Here is a 20816-nt window from a genome sequence, read left to right as displayed (position 1 = left end):
ACGAGGAAAGTATTCAGGTCAACAAAGAGGGCGAAATTACCTGTTTTTAAAGAGAATTAGAATATGTAAATATCGATGAATAAATTCTCTTTCCACGCTCGACTTAAGGGAGGTAATAAATGGTTATATAAGATGGGAGGATATATTTAAAGACGATAATTTAAGTGCTATACTTTGTGAAGTATGAAGGTATTATAAACATATGTATTGCAGCTGACTATCTTAGTATTTATAGTACCAAATGCAGGTATTAATTTATAAAATGTTAGCTTATACATGTATTCTATAAACAAACCTACAAAAGCATCACAGGTCTTCAACATTAGGGAATATAAAAAATCTGAACTCTCTTGCAAGAATGTAAGCATCAGTATCAATACGATACATATGTTGTAGTGTACATTTCAGGCACAAACCTGCAAGGCAAAGAACTTCTTGGCGGCTTCAATGTTGTTACGTCCGACTTGTCTCAGCTCAAGGATCCGAACAATCATCTCACCGCGGCGCTCCACCGCCTACAACCAAAAAATGGTTAAGCTTAAGGGCTGGTTTTACAGTTTCTTGATATATTTAGTTAACTTTTAAAACTAAAGCGCGTTCAAATTGTAAGAACTAGAACAACCACAAATTGGACACGGGAGGCACTAACTTTCAGAATAAAAAAAATGCTTAAATCCATGCACCCTGCAAAAAGTTATGGGATAACACACACAAAAAATTTAGTCGAATTGTTCTCATCCTTTTTTGAAGTCAGATGGAAATGATATATAATGCACGAAAATTTAACCAATAAATGTCGAAATTATCAGAAAGCGCTGAAACCGACCCCAATAAAGGCGTGGTATGTAGGTAGCAGCGATTTTCGCTTCATTGTATCTTCTCTTTTTTTCTTTTTTAAACTATTACGTTATATTATATTAATTATACATAATGAACGTTATGTATTACCTATTCAGTTGTAAATAATGTAAAACTAAAAGCGTATTAAATATTTAATAGCAAGAAATTCCTTTACCTCGAGCGCCGCGGCTGTCGTTGCGTCGTGATCGTTTTCAACCATCTCAATCTGCCTGAATATTTCATTGCTAACGCCCGATACCTGCCATTAAATCAAAAGCATTAGTGGGTTGATTCACATTCGTATGAATATATGTCTGTTTAAATATATATTTTCTTATCAAAAAGTTCATATATTATTACGATATATCATTCTCGTTTTAACATTACCTACCAACACAAAATTAAACGATACAGTGTGCGTTTATGTTGAAAACATACCCGATACAGGCGAATATGTAATTTATAACCGTGAATAAAGAACGGTTTACCCTGGGGCCATAATTTACTTACAACTTATGAAATTTAGTAAGTTGCGACTATAGAGTGTGGTGATCCATCTAATTCTGTCGTATCCTATTTGTCTATCGGTCCCCACGTACCTTCCTAAAGTCTGGCTGCAGCACGCAGGGCGGCGCATGGTTGTTGCGCGCTGGCTGCAGCGGACCGGCGGGAGCGCGGCCCGGCGACGCCGTGAGGTCCGGCGCCGCTCGCCCATTCTCCTGCACGATACAACGAGTTATAAGTCTTATGTTGAATACATGTAAAGTATAAGTATAAGTGTATTGAATTGCTTGACATGTCTTAATGCTGTTCAATCAGCCAACCTTTACCATTCAGTTCGAAGTTGTGACGCGAGAAAAAACATCTGATCTTCTCTAGTGAAGTATATTTATTAAAGCGAAATTAATAAACCTAAATATAGCGTAACACCCGCCTAAGTCCGTATCCCGTAGGAATATCGGTATAAAAAGTTGCCTATATGTTATTCCAGTTGTCCAGCTGTCTACGTACCAAATTTCAGTACAATCGGTTCAGTAGCTTTGGCACAAAAGAGTAACAAACACACACACATCCTTACAAACTTTCCCATTTACAATATTAGTAGGATAGTAGGATATAGTAGGAAGTAGGATTTAATATAATTATATCAATATTTCCCCTCATGCGACAGTTTCAGAGCAAATTTTAATTCAATAAATTATATTCAATTCACATAGTAAACTTATTGAATAATGATGTTAGTCGTAAAAGTTTAATATTGCATATTATTTAGCGAACCATTAAATTAAACTATACCCTTAATTCATATATTAAGCGAATAACGTGTTAAGTACCTACTCTTTAGCTGAAAAATAATATAGTTAGTAGGTAGGTACTTAGTGCATTAAATTTCATTTATTCCTTTACAAACAAATTATGTATATGTAAATAATTAAATAGTTAATATAAAAAAAAAACTTAAAAGGCATGAAATTTTACACTCTCACTTTTGAAGCTGTCTTAGCATAAAAAAGAGAAAGAAGTAAACACGTTACCCAATCTATGAAATTGCTTATCATATAATACATTCTGTAATACACCTGTATAATTTAACATTATGCCAATATACATGATAGAACCAATAGCCCAACTTTATCTAATCTTCGATGACATAGAGCGTGGAATGCAATATAGTGGAACGCGACGGTCGCAAAAAGGGGCTTGTAAACGATAGCCGGTAACTGGGACAGACTTTGTTGAAACTTCAGAGTAGTTTTATAATCCTGAACGAAATCAGAAACTAGGTTTTTAACAGAATTAGGTTATTAACAGAAATCTAAGTTTTGTTGAACTGAGGTAAGTGCATATACTCATTATAAAATTTCAAAAACTCTAAACTGTGACATTATTTGCATAGATTACGGAGATACCTAGCCATCTACGTAATCTATTTAATCTCATTTGATACTTAGGTATGCTATTAAATAAATAAATAAATAAATAAAAATCTTTATTTTGCCTAAACATACCTTACATATCTATGTACATTGCCTCCTAAATTAGAAAAACTCTGTATCTTAAGAGCCAACGTTCCTCCTTACGAATTTTTTTTTTCCGAAAATTGTTCGTGGAACCTTTAAGAGGGTTCATTATGTAAGTAATGATATTGTTTTGTGATAATTCTACACGCGCGGTATTTACAATATTAAAATTTCTATGCATAAATAACGAAGTATATTAACATGTAAATACAGAGATACACACAGAATACACAGAACTGATAATTAACATCCAAAACAAATAGACAAACAGAAGTTGAACGATGACAAATTCTCATATAACTTTGAAACTGTTATTTGTCAAGCCTGGGGCATATAGAAGGGGGTTCTGTTAAAGGGAATACGCTATAGGTACCAACTAGAAAATTAATATTAAAATGAGGCCTTAATTTACTAATTACGAGAAACGTACAATAACAAATATATAACTTTATAAAATGACAATATTTTGATGTCGCATGTTTTCAAATTAAATAAAATGTTATAGGAAAGTACGTTTAAAAATATTTAAATAAATACATTTTTATCAAAATTCGGCATTTGATACGTAGTTAACATACCAAATTGATTTCGTTATAAATAACGTTTTATTAGACCAACCGTCAGCAAATCAATTCACTTTAAAACAATGAAAGAGAGACCTTAACACAATAACTAGCTATCAGTGGCCCTGATAGGAAAGTAGGTCAAAGCATATTTTATCCCTGCTGTTTCTATGAGTATTTAATACCACCAGTTTTTAAAAGGCACTTTTTTGAATCGCACGGAAAATATGGGTAACCCATTTTCAAACAGTCTTGATTACTCATTCAACTGCAAACATATCGTGGATAAGTATTACTGGGATATGAAAAGCTGTACTCAATATTACATACTACGCCTTTGTAGTTTCATCGTCATCCCAGTATTAAACAATTAAAGCCAGCTTTTCCTATCATACAGTACGCTCTTTAATCCAGCTCAAAAAAAAGTACATATGAAAAGGGACGCAGTATCAAAATTAGTAATAATAATAATGCAAAAAAATCTAATCAAACTCCAGAAAATACTACATCAAAGTACCTATAGAATACAAAAACGAGAGATATTTCTTAAACGACAATTACTAAATAAATAATTCCGCGAATTGTAACAATCTCAAACACTTGGATATTTTTTATCTTATAAACCACTTCCAATTACAGTTTTGTTACCATGAGAACGTTTAGAATTAGGCGGTCGATCGAGTGCGGAGCCTGGGTGGGGTAGGAGGCAGGCGAAGAGGGCCCTGACCCACTTAAAGCCGCCCTCTCGTGTACGCATGAGGTCACTGTACTGCAGTTGCAAGCTTCCGAACACCGCAAAGGTGAGTGTACGTTCCAGTGAAAAATGTTAACCAAAATACTTTGAACTTTCGAAATTTATTCTAATACCGGGAGAATCGATGAATAGGATTTATTTTCAAGCACCTCAATATAATGGTGAGATTTTTTCATACACACACCGTAATATTATCTATAGTCTATTTCCTCGTTTTCCGAATGCATATTCAACACTTCCATGGGCATGAATATAAGAGCGAGACGTCCTTATGTCCCCCTTTGAGTCACATTGCTTCCTTACCATGACCTACTTTTACAAAGAACAAATTACAATGTATGTGCAATGAAAGACGCTTCATTCTATGTTCGAAGTTGGTCTACGGTAAATTTTCTTGTAGGATGTAATTTATGTTTTCATAAGAACATATATCATGAATTCAATTGGGTATAATCAAATAAATATACAACGTATGTTTCTTCAAAAAATTTGAAAAGGATTTGAAAATTTATCTCAAAATTTTACCGAAAATGTTTTTGTAACTTCTATGCATCATTAGCTAATTAATGTCCCCGCTGCGCTAAATCCCACGTACTATGACAGTTGAAGCCGTAATCCCGTATACGATACAAAAGCCGACAGATTAGATGATGTCATTCATGTAGCATTTCCAGTGTCTGATTATGCGATTAAACGTAAAAAATCTGTAGTGTTTCGTGTGTATTTTTTGTTTTCAAAAGTTGCGTGCTATTTTTCACTAACCTTTTGCCGTGTAAACCGAAAAATTAAATTCCTCAAACGACTTCTATAATAAATTTCCTGCTTAAGACAATCTTTAAAAAAAATAGAATAAATATTGTTATACTTTCGTCTCAATTAAGTCTTCATTCGAATCATAAATCGAATTATATTTGTAAATGATATAATGTATTAAAGCTTGAATGTCTAATAACTGCAATAGATACTTTGTAACTTTGAAAATACTAAAATGACACAACATTTTTAGGGCAAGAAAGCAGAGGACCAAACGCAAACAATAAAAGCTAAAAAATGTGTCAGTCTGTCGACATACTTTCAGTTGTATTATGCGAAATAAACATTATTTATTTCAAATGCGATTATGGAAATATTGCATACTTCGTATTAAAAATTCTTAATCCCCGTAAAAGTTTTCCTTATGTTCAGGTATCGTATGGATGTTCTTATTTCACAATTAAGCATATAATGAAAGAAATACCAATATTATACCCAACAAATCGTAGCTGCCACATACTACCTCTTTTATTTCAATTAATTTTTTAATTTTCATATCATGTAACTGTATCATCAGATAATATGTAAGAGTTAGAAAAATTTGCATTATATCTTTATTTATGTACTCATGAATTCACGAAAAAACAAAATATCCGACAAAGAATATTATATATTTACGCAAAGTGAAGAATATTGGACCATCGTTTTACACAGAGGTTCTGGGTCAAGCTTTAACAAGGTTTCAGTATGAATATTATATTATTGCCCTATGGGATAATTCGTACAAATGTGACTAAAGGGTAGAAGACATTTTTAATTCTCAGTGAGAAAAGTTATAGGCTCAAAAGAAAAAGCATTAAACACGTAGTTTGACGTATAAACTGCTTTTGAGGTTTTCATTTTTCATGTTTAGGTACTGCATCATTTATGTGTGGTATTTTAGGCGATTAACATCAGTTTTTCGGTATGTTTTTTTTACTATTATGATGGGATATACTGCATTGATGATATTTCATTAAAGAAAAATCAATCCACAATTTTTACAGATACGTGGAAACTAAAAACCTTCCTGCACTGTTCAATGTTGGAGTATTATCATGTACTATTGAATAATTATTCAGTCCTTCTCTAACTACATCTAATTCGATATATTAAATTTGCGTAATAAGAATTATATAAATGGGTATCTCAAAATTATTGACTTAAAAATATGGTACGTCTATACGAATCACACGCTGGAACCTAAATTTTAACGTACAATTTAACTCTTAAACTGAACTTCTCCGACAGAAATCTAGACCAGTATTTATAGAATCTTAGACAATATATAAAACGAGTCTCCGGCGGCACAAACGCCGGCGGGTCGATGGGCGGCGTACGCCCAATCGATACCGTCGTACTACTACCTCAATGAGATGCGCGCGCCGCCTTTCCTTACGTAACGCGCAGAAACCATCACCTGTTGCTTAATACTACCACCCAGCTAAACCCGACCGAAACGAAAAGCCTCGCCCACTCTTTGCCGCGCTTATTTAAACGCCGTCCTGAATTCAGACGGGTAGTCGGTGTCATTGCACCGGCGCAACCTTCGCTGCACTCAAGGGTGCATAGTAGCGGCTAGCTAGGTTGATAATGATCTTCGTTAGCTATTGAAGAATTGTAATGAACATGTAACGATCATGATGTCTATGAACCATTAGTTGGATATAGTGTATAATTATATCGCATGTTAGTGTACGTTTCACGAGCATATTACGTTACGTTTAATGGTTTTCATGAATAAAATTGCTATTACGCATTTTCATTAGCTAACCCTTTACGTGTAATGAAATTACGTTGCACGACAAATTTATCACGTTACGTTCATTCACTTTTTATGACCTCACACACCCAATACAACCTATTTAAGGTTACGCCGACCAAAATAACTTAGTATATAATATTTCATGTGGGTTTAATGTTAATGTAATTAAAATTAATACAGTATATTATGACATTAAAAGGTCAGAGTCTCGTCTATTTTCCCACACTTTATTTTAATGTCAATGGTTTTATATATTAAAATAGGCTTAAAAAAACTTTAACATAAAGAAATTTGATTACGCCAAAAGATATTACATACACTCATCATAAATCAAGAGAGGGATTACCATAGAATGATTTTTATAGATGTAATCATATATTTACCCCATGAAGAACTAAAGACACCTGAACATAAAAAGAAAATTGTACATAAATTACAAGCTATTTATATACTATTCCTCCACATAAGGCCGTTTCAAACCTTTCATTAACAAACTCTTAATTCATAACTTTGACTTCGCGAAACCTTCCCTTTGAGACTTACAGCCAAAGACGAGGCTTTTATATCATCTTAATCTGTCAGAACTGAGGGGAGTGAAGCCTCGTCAAGGCTACCTCGTCTAGACGTGGCGTTTGAACCAGAGCCATTATGTGCCCCTACGTCTTCGTATTGATGTCAACTGACATCTCTAGAGGGCGATTAAAATGAACGCTACGAACAAAACTGTCCTATTAACACTTTCATATTTTACCTTTGATTCCTAAACGGTATGCACAGCTTTCACGGCAACAAGGCAATGTTATGTATGTTTAAATAAGAGAATTGGAGAGGAGGGATTTTTAAGGAGATACAAATTATGAACTGTAACAGCAAATTTATGGCTTAAATAAAATAACATGTTATAGTTATATCAATAGTGAGTTGTCGCATGTCTGTTCCATTTAGCTGGTATAGTTTATGTACAAATTATTGCCACTATGGTACATAAAATATCGAGTTCATATTAAATACAGTTCCCTAATTTTCATTTAATACTTAAATAAAAATCGTTTCAATTCCTTTATTTGGCTTCTTCTTCATTAATCATACAATTCCGCACATATTTCCAACATTTATAAAAAAAACTCATTACCCTTAAAACTACTGCTTCAACGGTATAAAAATACTTATAATTTTAACAAACAAAAATAATGGTCTCAATCCCTTTCAATAATTTCAGAGAAATAAAATGTATGCATGTTATGGAATACTTGGAAATCCTTGAAACAGCTATTAAAAACTGCTTATTTGTTTGGAAACCATATTGTACTATCATATTATGTGCATGCTTTGCAGTTCCAAGAATATTTCGTAGCTACGTATCGTATAGAAGACTTTATTTTCAAGTCATGCTATAGCTTATGAAAAAAAACGTACAAACCTCACTAAATGTGTTAAACTGATTGAAATTAAGGAATCTTTATTGCATGCAATCAATGATCTTGCCCATCGTAAATCAAAAGATTAGAAGTAAAACTGTTTTCATAATAAAGATTCAACTTACAAGGTTCAGCCGTCTAGACAGGCGCCGTCGTTATGGCACCCGAGAAAAATGACGTCACACCTCTATTAATACCCTCAGGACATGCCATGGCATTCAATGGACCTCATGACCTAGTTTACATTGCTAGTATAACAACGCCAATTATTGGGTCGCAGAGATGGTTTTCAATCAGAAATTATGGGACCAGACTTATATCGTCAATTTTTACCCGCCAGCTTTGATTTATTAAATCAGTAACATTTAAACACAATGAATAGTTTGTTAATCAAAAATACAATTAAAATATAGAGTGATACGTTGGCTACGTTTTGTGCTGTATGTTCATAGAATTACCTATTAATATGTTTATTTTAGATTTACTTATATTTAAATAAGAATACCCACAATCAAGAATGTTAAATGTCGAATTATCACAGGTATTTACCAGACATGAAAGTACAATAATGACGCATCCAGTTGAATAACCTGTAATCCGATCTAGAAACATTGAAGTATCGGTGTTACAACACTAGGAAATCGTTTAACCCTTCGACTTTATACTATACTCTGTATCGTATAACATTAGGTATTTATTGATCAAGGCAGACATAATACCAGTATTTTTCCACTTATTTTTTACATGCAGAACGGACAGAACAAAGCAGTGATACATGGTTATCAAAAACAGTAGTCAAAAAGCAAAATATACCAATTTTAAATTACTGAAAGGCCAAGTTCAAAATTTAGCGCACACACTTTTTATATCTTGACGATAAAGGAATGTAAGCGAACCTGTAAAAGTCAACAGCAATTCAACACAGATCAAAAAGGAATTTTTAAATAGGGCGTGAAGAACTTGCACAAAGGAACTAGGTACCTAAATTCCAGCAAAATCTCATGAAAAACTAATGTTAATTAGAAGTTTTTGAACTTATGACGACTATTGAGTAAAATAAAAAGGAACAGAACGTTTAAAAATACAGTGAAATATCTATATTGTGCATAAATGGCATAGCTCCAGTCCGCCCTCGCTTCCTAATACCCTAGTGTTTCAGGGAATACCAGATCCCTTTCCAAAGCTTTATTAGTTATGACTCAGACAAGTCTCTGCTTTGTTTCCTACTAATGATTCATTCTATTGTTTTATACTAATTGGACCGATAAATACCTATTAAAAATTAGCCCCATTTTATAAGAATACATTTTGAGGATATAATTTATATTATCAAAATTCTGAAGGGATTGTCATTGAAAATTCCACAGTTTAAAAAAAAAAATGTTTTTAAATTGAAACATATAAAGCCTGATATAAGTTTAAATAACGAATGCGATTTTGATTTGTTGCCGTCTCCTTCTATATAAGCTCTAAAATAATATTATTAAAGCGTGTCTATATTATTTCATATATATAAGTATATACTTATATGAAATAATATAGACACGCTTTGTTGTCGGTGTATAATCGAAAAATAAAGTATATGTTCTATTTTAATTGCAGAATCTAAGGAAAATTTGAAATATTCCTGCTACCCATTTGTAAAATTTGGTCTAGATTGAATGACAACAATCCATTAATTTCATTTCCTCAGAAAGAAGAAATGCATAAGTTTTCCAAACATAATTTTACAAAGACATCGTTTAAACGTAAATAATGAATGCAGATATAATGCTATTTTAAATCAGATTAATCGACAAATTGCATGTTGCTTGATACGAATGAGTTTTGGTAGAAATAGGTTATTATTCTTATTAACACAGCGAAACAAAGCAAACGTTTATAAAAACCGCCTATTTATTATTCTCCTTTTATGCGCTTAATAAAATGAGGATGTAAAATCTATTATGGTCGTAACATATATGAATAAAATGCGAAATCTAACGATGATCAGATAACATAAAATTATTTTAGCAGAGAAAAAAGGGGTCGTCGAAATTCAGTATACGTCATTTGGTGCTAAAAATCACATTTATTAATAAAGTTCTCTCACCATTTTCTAAAATCGACTCGAAGTAGACTAAAAGCACTTAGCCAACACGTCACGTCTTTTCCATTAATAAGCTTATACATTAACATTAAAAGTTCCTTGCGTTACTTTAAGTAGCAACTTTGAAGGGTTACTCCTGATTAGTTGATATCAGTCCAGATATTTCGTGGCTATAATTTATTCTTGTTTCTTGGTTGTTCCACAGAAATTCTATGAATGTGTGTAAATAAAAAATACGATGGTCTAAAGTGAAAATCTCCTTAATTCTAGGGAAGTTTATAAAACAATGTCACACATTTCCTAGGAAGAAATTAATAAGATCAATAGACGAATGACGAAGGTATAGCCTATCAGATATTAATGACAATATTTACCAGTTTATACTTTTTATAGAATTTTCACTAACCCAAAACGAAAAAAAAAAAAACCAACAAGGTTCTATGTTCAATCTGCAATATATTTGCTTAAAAAATCTTAGATACAGTGGAAATTGTAATCCAGCACTCGTAATAGCTTCCTGTCAAGTTTGTCATCCTGTTGGAAAATTGTCGTTAAACGTCTACGAGGTAAAGAGTACTTTACTGCAATGTAAATAAAGATGATACTCCAGTGAACCGTATCAAAGCTCATTAGAGCCGCCTACGCCCGTCGGTTGCAGACGGACACGCCCTTTCCGAAGATCGCTGAAAACGATCTGATGAAAATCAGTCGTTACATCTAAATACGTAATTCATTAATCGATTTCAAATTACCAAAGGGTCCATTATTTCAATCTGCTTTAATTTATTTTAGGATTTTATTTAATGAATTAAAAAGAGTTGTGTTTATCATATCATTATTATAAATAAAGAGTGTATAAATTGTACACTCATAAACCTCTAATTATGTTTGTAAAATTCACATCACATCGCATCAAAAGCATTTGTATTTATATTTCTACTTTCACTTTACACAAAGCCCGTGATTTGATCAATATTTTTGGTGTTTTATCAAACCTTTAACGTTCAAAAGACATGAACAGAGGGATATTGAAACGATGACAGCTTTCGTTTGAAAAGCTCAAGTTCTCTTAACAGTTTTAGATCGGTTATCTTGACCCAGTATTCAAAATATCGGTCTATACAATTGAATGGTAAAGTAACCTTGAAAGACGCTACTGACGTTATGTAATCATCCCTTACAAAAGACCTTACACCCACATTGTAATAAAATTTATTACATGTACATTGATTTGTACAATATTCGGTTTCTACGAATTATCAAGGAACTTGTCGTACAAATTATTGTAGTTTTAATTCATATGGATATTTACGTATGAAACGTATATATTTCGTATTTAGAATATTTAAAAAATATGTAATAGAAAGAAGAATAGAAAGAGTTTGTATTTAGTGTATATTATAAAATATATATGTGTGTAAACGACGTCAATCCGGGTTAATTTTTATTACTGACTGACTTGTGTACTTAGAACTTTATAAACATTCTAATTGACCAATGTGTTTGTAGATCGTCTCGATCAATTTAAAACATCGATTTCAATACACATAAATTATTGAACTAAAACATAATTCTTATAACAACCTTTGTATCTACTAGATAGACCGATATTATACAAAAAATCAAGTTACTAACATCAAAGATTATTCGGTAACTGGCTACCCTGATACCATAATTGCTTTAATAAGTCAGAGCACCCGTGAAGCGAGCTATCAAATTATTCATTAATTGCAAGATAAGCGCCTTCCATCCGCTTTCTAAACATTATCCTCTCTAATAGCTGACCTTATAATTATTTTATAACGCAACGGAATATCTAGAACGTAAATTGGTCCTGTTAAATCGGATTCTTTGTAAACGTCTGTTTTGCGTAGCAGAAGCATTATCATTGATATAGTTAAATACTGAAAAGTGCTCTTGTTAGACATAATAATAATATAACGCATATTGTTTGAACTATATTGTGAATTTTGTAATATTTATAGAGGTCACACACATCTGAATAATATAATTATACTATTCAGATGTGTGTGATACATATTCATATTTTATCATAATATTCTTTATAACTTTGCTTATTTCCGATGAAAGACTGTTTAAATATGAAGACTAAAACTGTGCATGCTTCGGACGAAAGTTCATGTAATTATTACTTACAAAGCTTATCATTACATAGATACGACAAGTATTTTAAGCATTTTTTTCTTTTTGTTTCATAAAAATAGTACAGTGGTACATAAAATTACCATTTACAGTTAAAAAATTTTTATCACCGAATAATCACAAAATTTACAGTATAATTTGATTTTTTTTTATACAAATAGGTATTTGACAGCCCATTTTTTTATTGGTTCAAATGAAGGAACGAAAAAAACCAACAAGAATCATCATCATCATCATCATCAGCCCATATATGTTCCCACTGCTGGGACACAGGCCTCCTATGAGGGTTAAGGCCACCACGCTGGCCAACAAGAATAATAACACCTAATTATTAACCAGACGCGGCAGTACTTTTCAGATAAATATAATTAATTGCTAATTGTTGTGCAAAAAATAAAGCCTAATCATTGAATTAAAACATATGTTAGATAGTTGTGTTAATAGTTATTCCACTAAGTCTTTACTTTCTGTTTCCGTTTCAATGTAATCTTAAGCTATAACTCCATTTTAACTTGTTTTTACAACTGAATAGTAATTATTCTATACATGAGTAGGTATATTACAATTATTCTGTATCGAATCAACGACCAAATGGCGTGCAACATAAATCGAACTGTTTTAACACAAAATTAAAAACTTTACCGACGAGGCAAGAGCCTAATAATACTAAGTGGCACACCATACATTGCTATAGCTATACCCACCGACAAATACCCTACGCATAAAGAATCTCGAAACAAAACGTTTCGTCTTAGCACAATGGTCCCTCACGGTTCACCACCCTTCTGCTTTACCTCCATGTTCCCCTCTATCCTACCTCCCTACGAGCAATGCCTAATGAGAACAGTTGGAACCTAAAATTTGGTGCCAACTCGAACTCTGAAGGACTCTACAGTTGAGAGCTGGAACGCGCTAAAAGTGGAGCAAGAATTAAATAAATCAAAGGAACATAGACTGAGAGAGACATAATTGCCTTTAAGGAAATGTTATTCGCATTTTGCGAGGTCAGAGAATAAAATAGAAGAGAAAGAGATATTGACATATAGCAAAGCCTCAAAGCTTCTATAAGAAGACCATTTCTTTGAAAAATCACCAGCATAAGATTGCATAGACATATGTCTGAGACTGGTTTTAAAAAGCACATTGTATTGTTTATCTCATAATAATTTAAAGTGTTCTTAAACTTTAATGTATCCTCAATATTATTTACTCAACTTGATTTAAATAACATTTACCTTATTTCATTGTTTTAAAATGCCTATTGTTTTAGCAGACAAAGCATAAGCTACCCTTAACATTTAACTTTTAAACAATTGTTCATTAATAATTAAGTTAAGAAAATTGTAATAATTATATTTTTGGTATAAAATCTACCTATTACTGATAAATTTGGGGCTTTATTTAAAATGCGCTTTATATTCCAAATACCCTCAATTTATTGATAAACTTTTTACATGCAATATTACCATAAATACAAAATATTAAACTACGAAATTTTCCTCACGATATTATTTTCACTGATAAATATCAATATCATTACCAAAGATTTATATGCAACATATAATATGGCAAAACGCTGCGAATCGGATACACCTATTTCAAATTTTCAAATATAAGCTAAAAATCGACTATTCATCATTGAATATAAAGGTTAAGCGTCATTACGTCCTACAAAGCTTTGGCCTGGCAAGAGAAGCTAAGTGCTGAGGCTCACGGAGTCAGCGAAACCCTGCCACTCTAAATGCTAAGCGTAGGGCGCAAAGCTTGTGACGACAGGAAAATTGGCACTTATGGAGCAAGAAATTAAAATCACACGCAAACTAGGTCGTAAATATCCATTAGAAAGCGACTGAGTGAAAAATTAAGTAGACGCGTGCATTTCTTAACAATATTAAGCTAATGATTAATAGCATTTTATAAATATAAAACATACATAGAAATAATATGTTTCTTTTCGTAGCAGCAGCACTTAAAGATTCTGTGCTTCATTCAATTATATTTAAATTAAATACAAATTTTACGCGTGTATTTTGAATTTGTAAAACTCGTTAAAGTTTAGCATAGAACAGGGCCGATAATTTTTGAAACCAAAAAAAATTACAGTAGGATGAAACCCATTAGAAAAGGTGGGAAATATGATCAAAATGAAGGGAAAAATAAATTACAGACGATCCGAGTTCGGGAAGTGGGTGGGGGGGTTTTTAAGGGTAAAGAATAGTTTATCTTGATTTCCGGCAAAACTACAAGTCTTATGGAAAAAAGTTAAACGGCAAAGTTGTAGGTAATATAAAGATCTACAACTTTTGTATTTGCAATTTTTTCACATAACCTCAAAATTTAGGTGAAAAATTCAAAAAACCAAGTTTTTGGTTTTTTATTTATATCTTTTTCAAAAAAATGTTTTTTTCTACGAAAGTTGGTGAAAACTTACCTTATTATGTCCCAAATACACTGTAATTTATTTGATTAACAATATTTATTTTTTCGCCTTATTTTAACTTTATATCAAAAATGCACCCTAATTTTCAATCGAAAATTCTGACGTCAAAATATCAGCTTTTTTCAAAAAATTTGGCGGCTTTTTGTTCGTTGAAATATCTGCTTTCTGATGGTGTAAAAAAAATATACATTACTATAGGAAATGTTCTCAGAAAATGCAAAGTTCTCAGAAAGGTTTGTCGAATCTAACGATGAAGAAATTCCTTCAAAGAGACAAAAACTAATGAATAACTTATTAATTATATTTTTTTTTTTCAAAAACGTTAATCTTGTTATTTATAAATACCTTATCTGAAATTTTAATCAGTTATTGTCCTATCTATGATTGATTGTACCTATCTATGATTTTCTGAATTTAAATGATCACACAACAACTCAATATAAAATTATAAACTTGAAATTTATACTTATATTACTGTCTCATTTACAAGATAAATAGTTTTACATATTATACAGGGCTCCATAATCTATAGGGAAATACACGCTACGAACCTCTACCTATGACTACGAACCTATGACACTCAAAGATAACGTGTCTTGGTATATTTTTAAAATCGGAGCAGTACATCCAGAGATTTCCCTCTTCTACTTCTTTATAATATTCGTACAGATGACATTTCGACGATCAGAGATTGAGTCTGTCTGTTAGTCACAGTCCACGGTCTACAAAAAAACACAATCATGCAAGATTTCTTATGAATTCCATATTAATGGGGGTTCATTATTGATTTTGGCATTTTTAGCATAACATACCTATCGTAGGTTTAAGTATGCTAAGCGTTTTGCCGAGTAAAAAAATGTGCGATTGGTGTTTTATCGCATATAAGTATAAAAATATGGCCAATAAAGGTAACAAATTGAAGAGACTGGATAATTGTTAACTCTGTAAAAAGAAGAACATTCCTATTAAAGCGGAAGTTTACACAAAATTTTTATATGACAATAATTGAGATATTCTGTGTGGGAAAATTGAAGAGGAGCTTTGACTATGATGTCATTTAAGCTCATACATATCGTATGACGTAAATCGTGGGCGAAAACCGCTTGAAACCTTTTAGTATGAACAAGCTGATAATATTACTAACTGTGAAAATTTATACGTTATCATGAATTTACGCTGGATGAGATCTGTGGAATTAGCCATGCGTGAAAGCATAATTTCATAGACAATCGAACGTTTGTACATTGAAAATGAAGCATTCTTGTTTTATACAATGTTTCTATGATAAACTTTAATCATCTGCAGTGAGTACGAAACTTTTCTTTCACGTCTGTGGTCTACAATAGCTCTACGGCGTTGCTACGGCATTCTGAATGACACAATCCTTTATATAATTAATTTATCGTAATTAGTCGTCATTCATTGGTAAAACTATCAGGCATGATTTTTTTGTGATAAATTTATTTACAAATGGAGACGTTTCATGACCTAGCTAGTTTATATTGACCTATTTAGCACTTACTAGGATTTTACTAGCGCACGTATTATCTATTTCATTTCATGCCAGATTTATGTCTATTCTATGTCTATATAGTTAGTTAATTGTATATTTTTAAATATTGCTACATTTTTACTTATATCTATCTTAATTATTTAGTTAAAACTATATTTTCAGCTTAAAATTCATTGAAAATATCCATGGAAGGTACAATTTCGAGCAATGTAAAACTATCTTAATATTTTAGGAAACGTCTTCTTAGCGCATGTTATAACATCGACAAGATGGCGTGATAGGCCCATTTATAGTTTATAGTCTCCTTATTATATTATTTTATATTAAACACCTACAGATACGAAAAATAAGTCAACATACAATTCCCGCATCTAGCGTTTGTACGACATAGGACATTTTTTAATGACCACGTATGGCAAAACGTGAATCAAATAACAAAATATGCCTTTAAAGGACTAAAGGTACATGTAGTGCAGAATGAAAGCATATAATTATACGAGAAGAATGGCACAACCAAACCGGCTTTTGTACGAAATAAAAATTGCTCAGGAAACAATGGTGTCGAGGGTTCCATTCTCACATCCAGAAAATGTACCAGGCTATAGGATTTAGCGAGGCCTTAGCTAGCGGGGTCGTCGAACGGCGTCGGCGTCCGGGCCGGGAGGGGCGAAGGTTTCGGCGCGCGCTATCGATCGTATCGCATACCTTCCTGCGGCCGCAGCAAAGCATCCTCCGAGCGCGCGACTGTCCGCCCGGCGAAGATTTCAACCTGGTCAATTTTCGCCACTGCATCGGTGCAGGTTAGCGCGGCGCTTGCGGGGGCGGCCGCGACGCCGGCAGCTCGCGCATCGCGGGCGCTTCGGACGCGGCCGGAGCGCGCGAACCTCTCTCGCGGAGTGCCCGCTCCACGCCCGCGCATGCGCCCTGTCCGCCCTACCCTTACCCGACCCCCCACATTTTACTCCTCGCGATTAATAATTCCGACTACGATGCCAGTGCGTATGTGGGTTAGTTTTTTTGGCGATCGATGACATTATCCAGTGCGAGTCACTTCCGTGGGCTGATGCAAGTGTCTGATGACCTATAAATTGCTTATCGACGTAACAAAACGTAGCGTTTTTCAGTCACACTGACCCCAAATCGGACTAGTTTTAAATATAGGCAGCCCCGACGGTGCGAGACAAACGTATTAAAATGGAGTGCTAAGCGGGTATTATTATTGATCTAACCAATAACATCTCACAGACTTGCCTAAATAAAGCATAAAATCTCTTTGTAGCACAAGACAAAACAGAAGCATGATACAATTTAGTCTATTTACTCGTATTAACACAAAAATACTCACGAAATTGCAACAACGATTCATAAACACTCACACGAGCGGCACGGCTTATTCAAACAACTGTGAAAAGAATGGAACTTTCGTCCCTAGCAGATTAAAAAATAAAAAGTCAAATGTCAAACATGTCGGTTTGATAACGAGGTAGCTACGGTGGGTTTTTCATCAATAGAGCGCACAAAGAGTGAACAAAACCGCATGCGGGAGGGTCGCGGAGCTCCAAAACGAACTTTCGCTCGACCGTCCACTCGCCACTGAAATTAATTGAATTTCAATGATCTTTTCTGCACGAGCTTCAACTATGATTACCATACACCATTCGTATTCAAATTTTTTATTCATTTTGTGTGTTGCTTATACTTTCTATAAATAGTTATAGATTCAATGAAATCAATATAGTATCAGTGTAGTTGACATTTACGGTTTGTTACAGAAACTAACGCTCAATAATATGTAGTAACTACTTCATTATTTATTAATGCCTGTGTAACCATTATTTCAATATTAATGTTGTTGTTAGTAATTATTTTATAAATGATAGTGATTATTATTCAAATATCTGAAATTGCATTTCACAAGAAGAAATGTGTCAGATACATTTATTTATTATTAATAAATTGAATAGTTATTATAAAAAGGTAGTCATAATGTTTTCAGAAGGCTTAATTTTATGTACTAAATTAATTATTTACTTTTTTTATTACTGTATTAGCATTTTCATGATTTTCGGGAATATTTGAAATTGAGTAGGTACCAAAAAATCGTGTATTTCCATATAACATTGTGTTATCAATATTTAAATAATGAGCAATTATCGATTATTTAATCAACTAAAAAATTACTTTTGGCAGTTCTTTGTGGTTTTTGGTATTGTTAAACCTCAATTCAACTTTATTAATTATAAGGTACTACGTCCTCGCCCCGGCTTCGTCCAGGTATAATTTTTTTTTCTTTTATTTTCATATTTTCTAAATTTATAATCTTAATCTAAGTATTATATTCCTAAAACTCCAATAAACCACCGTTCAGCCGTTTTTGTGGGGAAACAAAACACGATTTTATTTTTGTAATATATTTTTTTAATTAGCCCCTCATCTCAGCTCCGTCCGGGTTGATCTGGTGTTAAAACAAAAAACAAAGATATTAAGAGACTACCTTTCTATGGGTATAAGGTTTTTCAAATCGTTCCAGAAGTTTTTTTTTTTACGCCATAAGCGGTCATGTGAGCTGGTGGTCGCCTAATAGAGGTAGAGGAGGTCATGCGAATGCGCTGCCCGCTTTTAAGTAGAAAAAAGTAAGGAAAGGATTGAGGACTGTAAGAAGGAATGGTGAGGAAAAGGAAACGGGCTTCTAGCCGTACGAAACACTAAAGCATGCTACTATTTCACGTTGGTTTCTGTGGATATGCGGTACTTCCCCGAAGCGAGCTGGCCCAATTCATGCCGAAGCGTGCTAGACTCCCACATATAAAAGGTTCCGGAGCCTATTTAATACAAACATACGCGTCAAATGGATTGCCGATTTTAACAGATGTAGGATAAAAAAAGGTTTGATGACCGGTATAAGGAAAAGGACTGGGAAGGATAAGGAAGTGGATACGGGCCTTCGGCACGGAGTGTTGGAGGCGTGGGAGACGCTTTAGTACAAATTTGGCCATCTCGTACCGGGGAAGGTATGTCACCTCCACAGAAGATCAGTGTGAAATAGTAGCATGCTTCTATGTTGGGTTAGCGATCTACCAGCTCAGTTGCCGGCTATTAAATAAGCAGAGTTTTAAGTCTATATGTATCGCTTATAGGAATTCCGTGCCTAATACACACGTTGACAAAGTTTCCTTCGGACCAACTTTGATCACGTTTGTGAGTCTAATTTTTTGTTTTGCATTTGTACCTATGTCAATGAAACGGCGCGTACCTTAATAAATTCAGTTGCTTCTTTAATAGAAGCTTATCATATATACTATTTAACATTGAATCATTTTTAATTTTATGTAGAAAGAGTAACACTAATTATATTTTGTCCTATTACTTAAAGTTTTATTTTGAATTCACAATTTATTGTTAGTATGACAAGAGTATTACGCGGTATTATTTGCCTGTTTATTGCGATTTTTTATTGGATAATCTACTGTTGAATACTATGTTTCATACGGTAGGCATCATTCAGAAAAGATTAGTTCACAAAAACTTGCCTTATAACTATTTAACTCACACCTGTTACTAACTAACTCACAACTGTAGAGTTAGTAGACATAGGTATTAGGTACATACGTACTTATCTATAATATTTCAATGTCGTTTATCTGGACCAAAGAGTTCTAGACAATACAAACATATTATAAGGGTCATTTGAGATCAAATAAACCTTTATACCTATTGAAATTGTGATTGGTGTAGAGGTTCTACATTCATAATATGGCTCGTCAGCATTTTTACTGTAATTTATAAAAGCAGGTATTTTCTTGAAGGTAAAACCAAATAACCCCTGGGCTCGAGTTCTTAATTTCGAAATAGCGTGGGGTCCTTCCGCAGAATTGATTAGGGTAATTTCGTAGACTGTATTTTTATTTCTACTTCTTCAGCTGTGAGAAACTGACGATACGGTAATGATAGCTAATTTTCAACGAATGAGTGAAATCTCAAGATAATTGATATTTCCCTCGTTCTTCTCAAGATCTATATCTTTGCTACAGACTACACATAGTCTAAGTACAATAATGATAGTATGTACTGAGATATGAAATAATTTTCATACAAGAATTGTGGCAGTGTGATTTAGAATATTTGTAAAGTTTGAATATGTGAGCCATCTAAACTTCAGTAAAAAATTAAACACCCGAATTTATAAAAGACTTAAGTATATTTATTACGATCTAGTCATAAAAAATATAATTAAATTCATTGATGATTCTTAATATTGTTAAGGAATTCTCTGGTATTTACTGAGGGGCAAAGATATACTTTGCCGACTCTTTACTAATTACTGAAATTTCAAAACAAATTATTTTGTGGTATATTTTATTACGAACTAGGAAAACAAGAACTATAAGAAAATATAACTAGAAATAAACTCTATTTCATGGTGTTTGGTAACATAATGCTTTGGCTGAGCAGAACGTC

At 33.1% G+C, this 20816-nt stretch overlaps 1 protein-coding gene across 1 annotated transcript in view; it reads right to left on the bottom strand.

Moving 5' to 3' along the window:
* LOC119831525 (rho GTPase-activating protein 100F) overlaps positions 1-17237 on the bottom strand; it is a 31370-nt gene extending 14133 nt beyond the window's left edge. Inside the window, exons 1-4 of the mRNA XM_038354928.1 lie at positions 17064-17237; positions 1440-1559; positions 1016-1099; positions 417-515 (exon numbers count right to left, since the gene is read on the bottom strand). Coding sequence (XP_038210856.1) covers positions 417-515; positions 1016-1099; positions 1440-1559; positions 17064-17150 — 390 coding nt within the window. The 5' untranslated portion in view covers positions 17151-17237. The remainder of the gene's footprint in view (positions 1-416; positions 516-1015; positions 1100-1439; positions 1560-17063) is intronic.
* Positions 17238-20816: the final 3579 nt, after the last annotated feature.

The sequence above is a fragment of the Zerene cesonia genome, chromosome 13 (genome assembly GCF_012273895.1).
Source record: "Zerene cesonia ecotype Mississippi chromosome 13, Zerene_cesonia_1.1, whole genome shotgun sequence".
NCBI lineage: Eukaryota > Metazoa > Arthropoda > Insecta > Lepidoptera > Pieridae > Zerene > Zerene cesonia.
The sequence above is the reverse complement of the archived record's forward strand: the minus strand, read 5'-3'. Positions and strand labels throughout refer to the sequence as shown.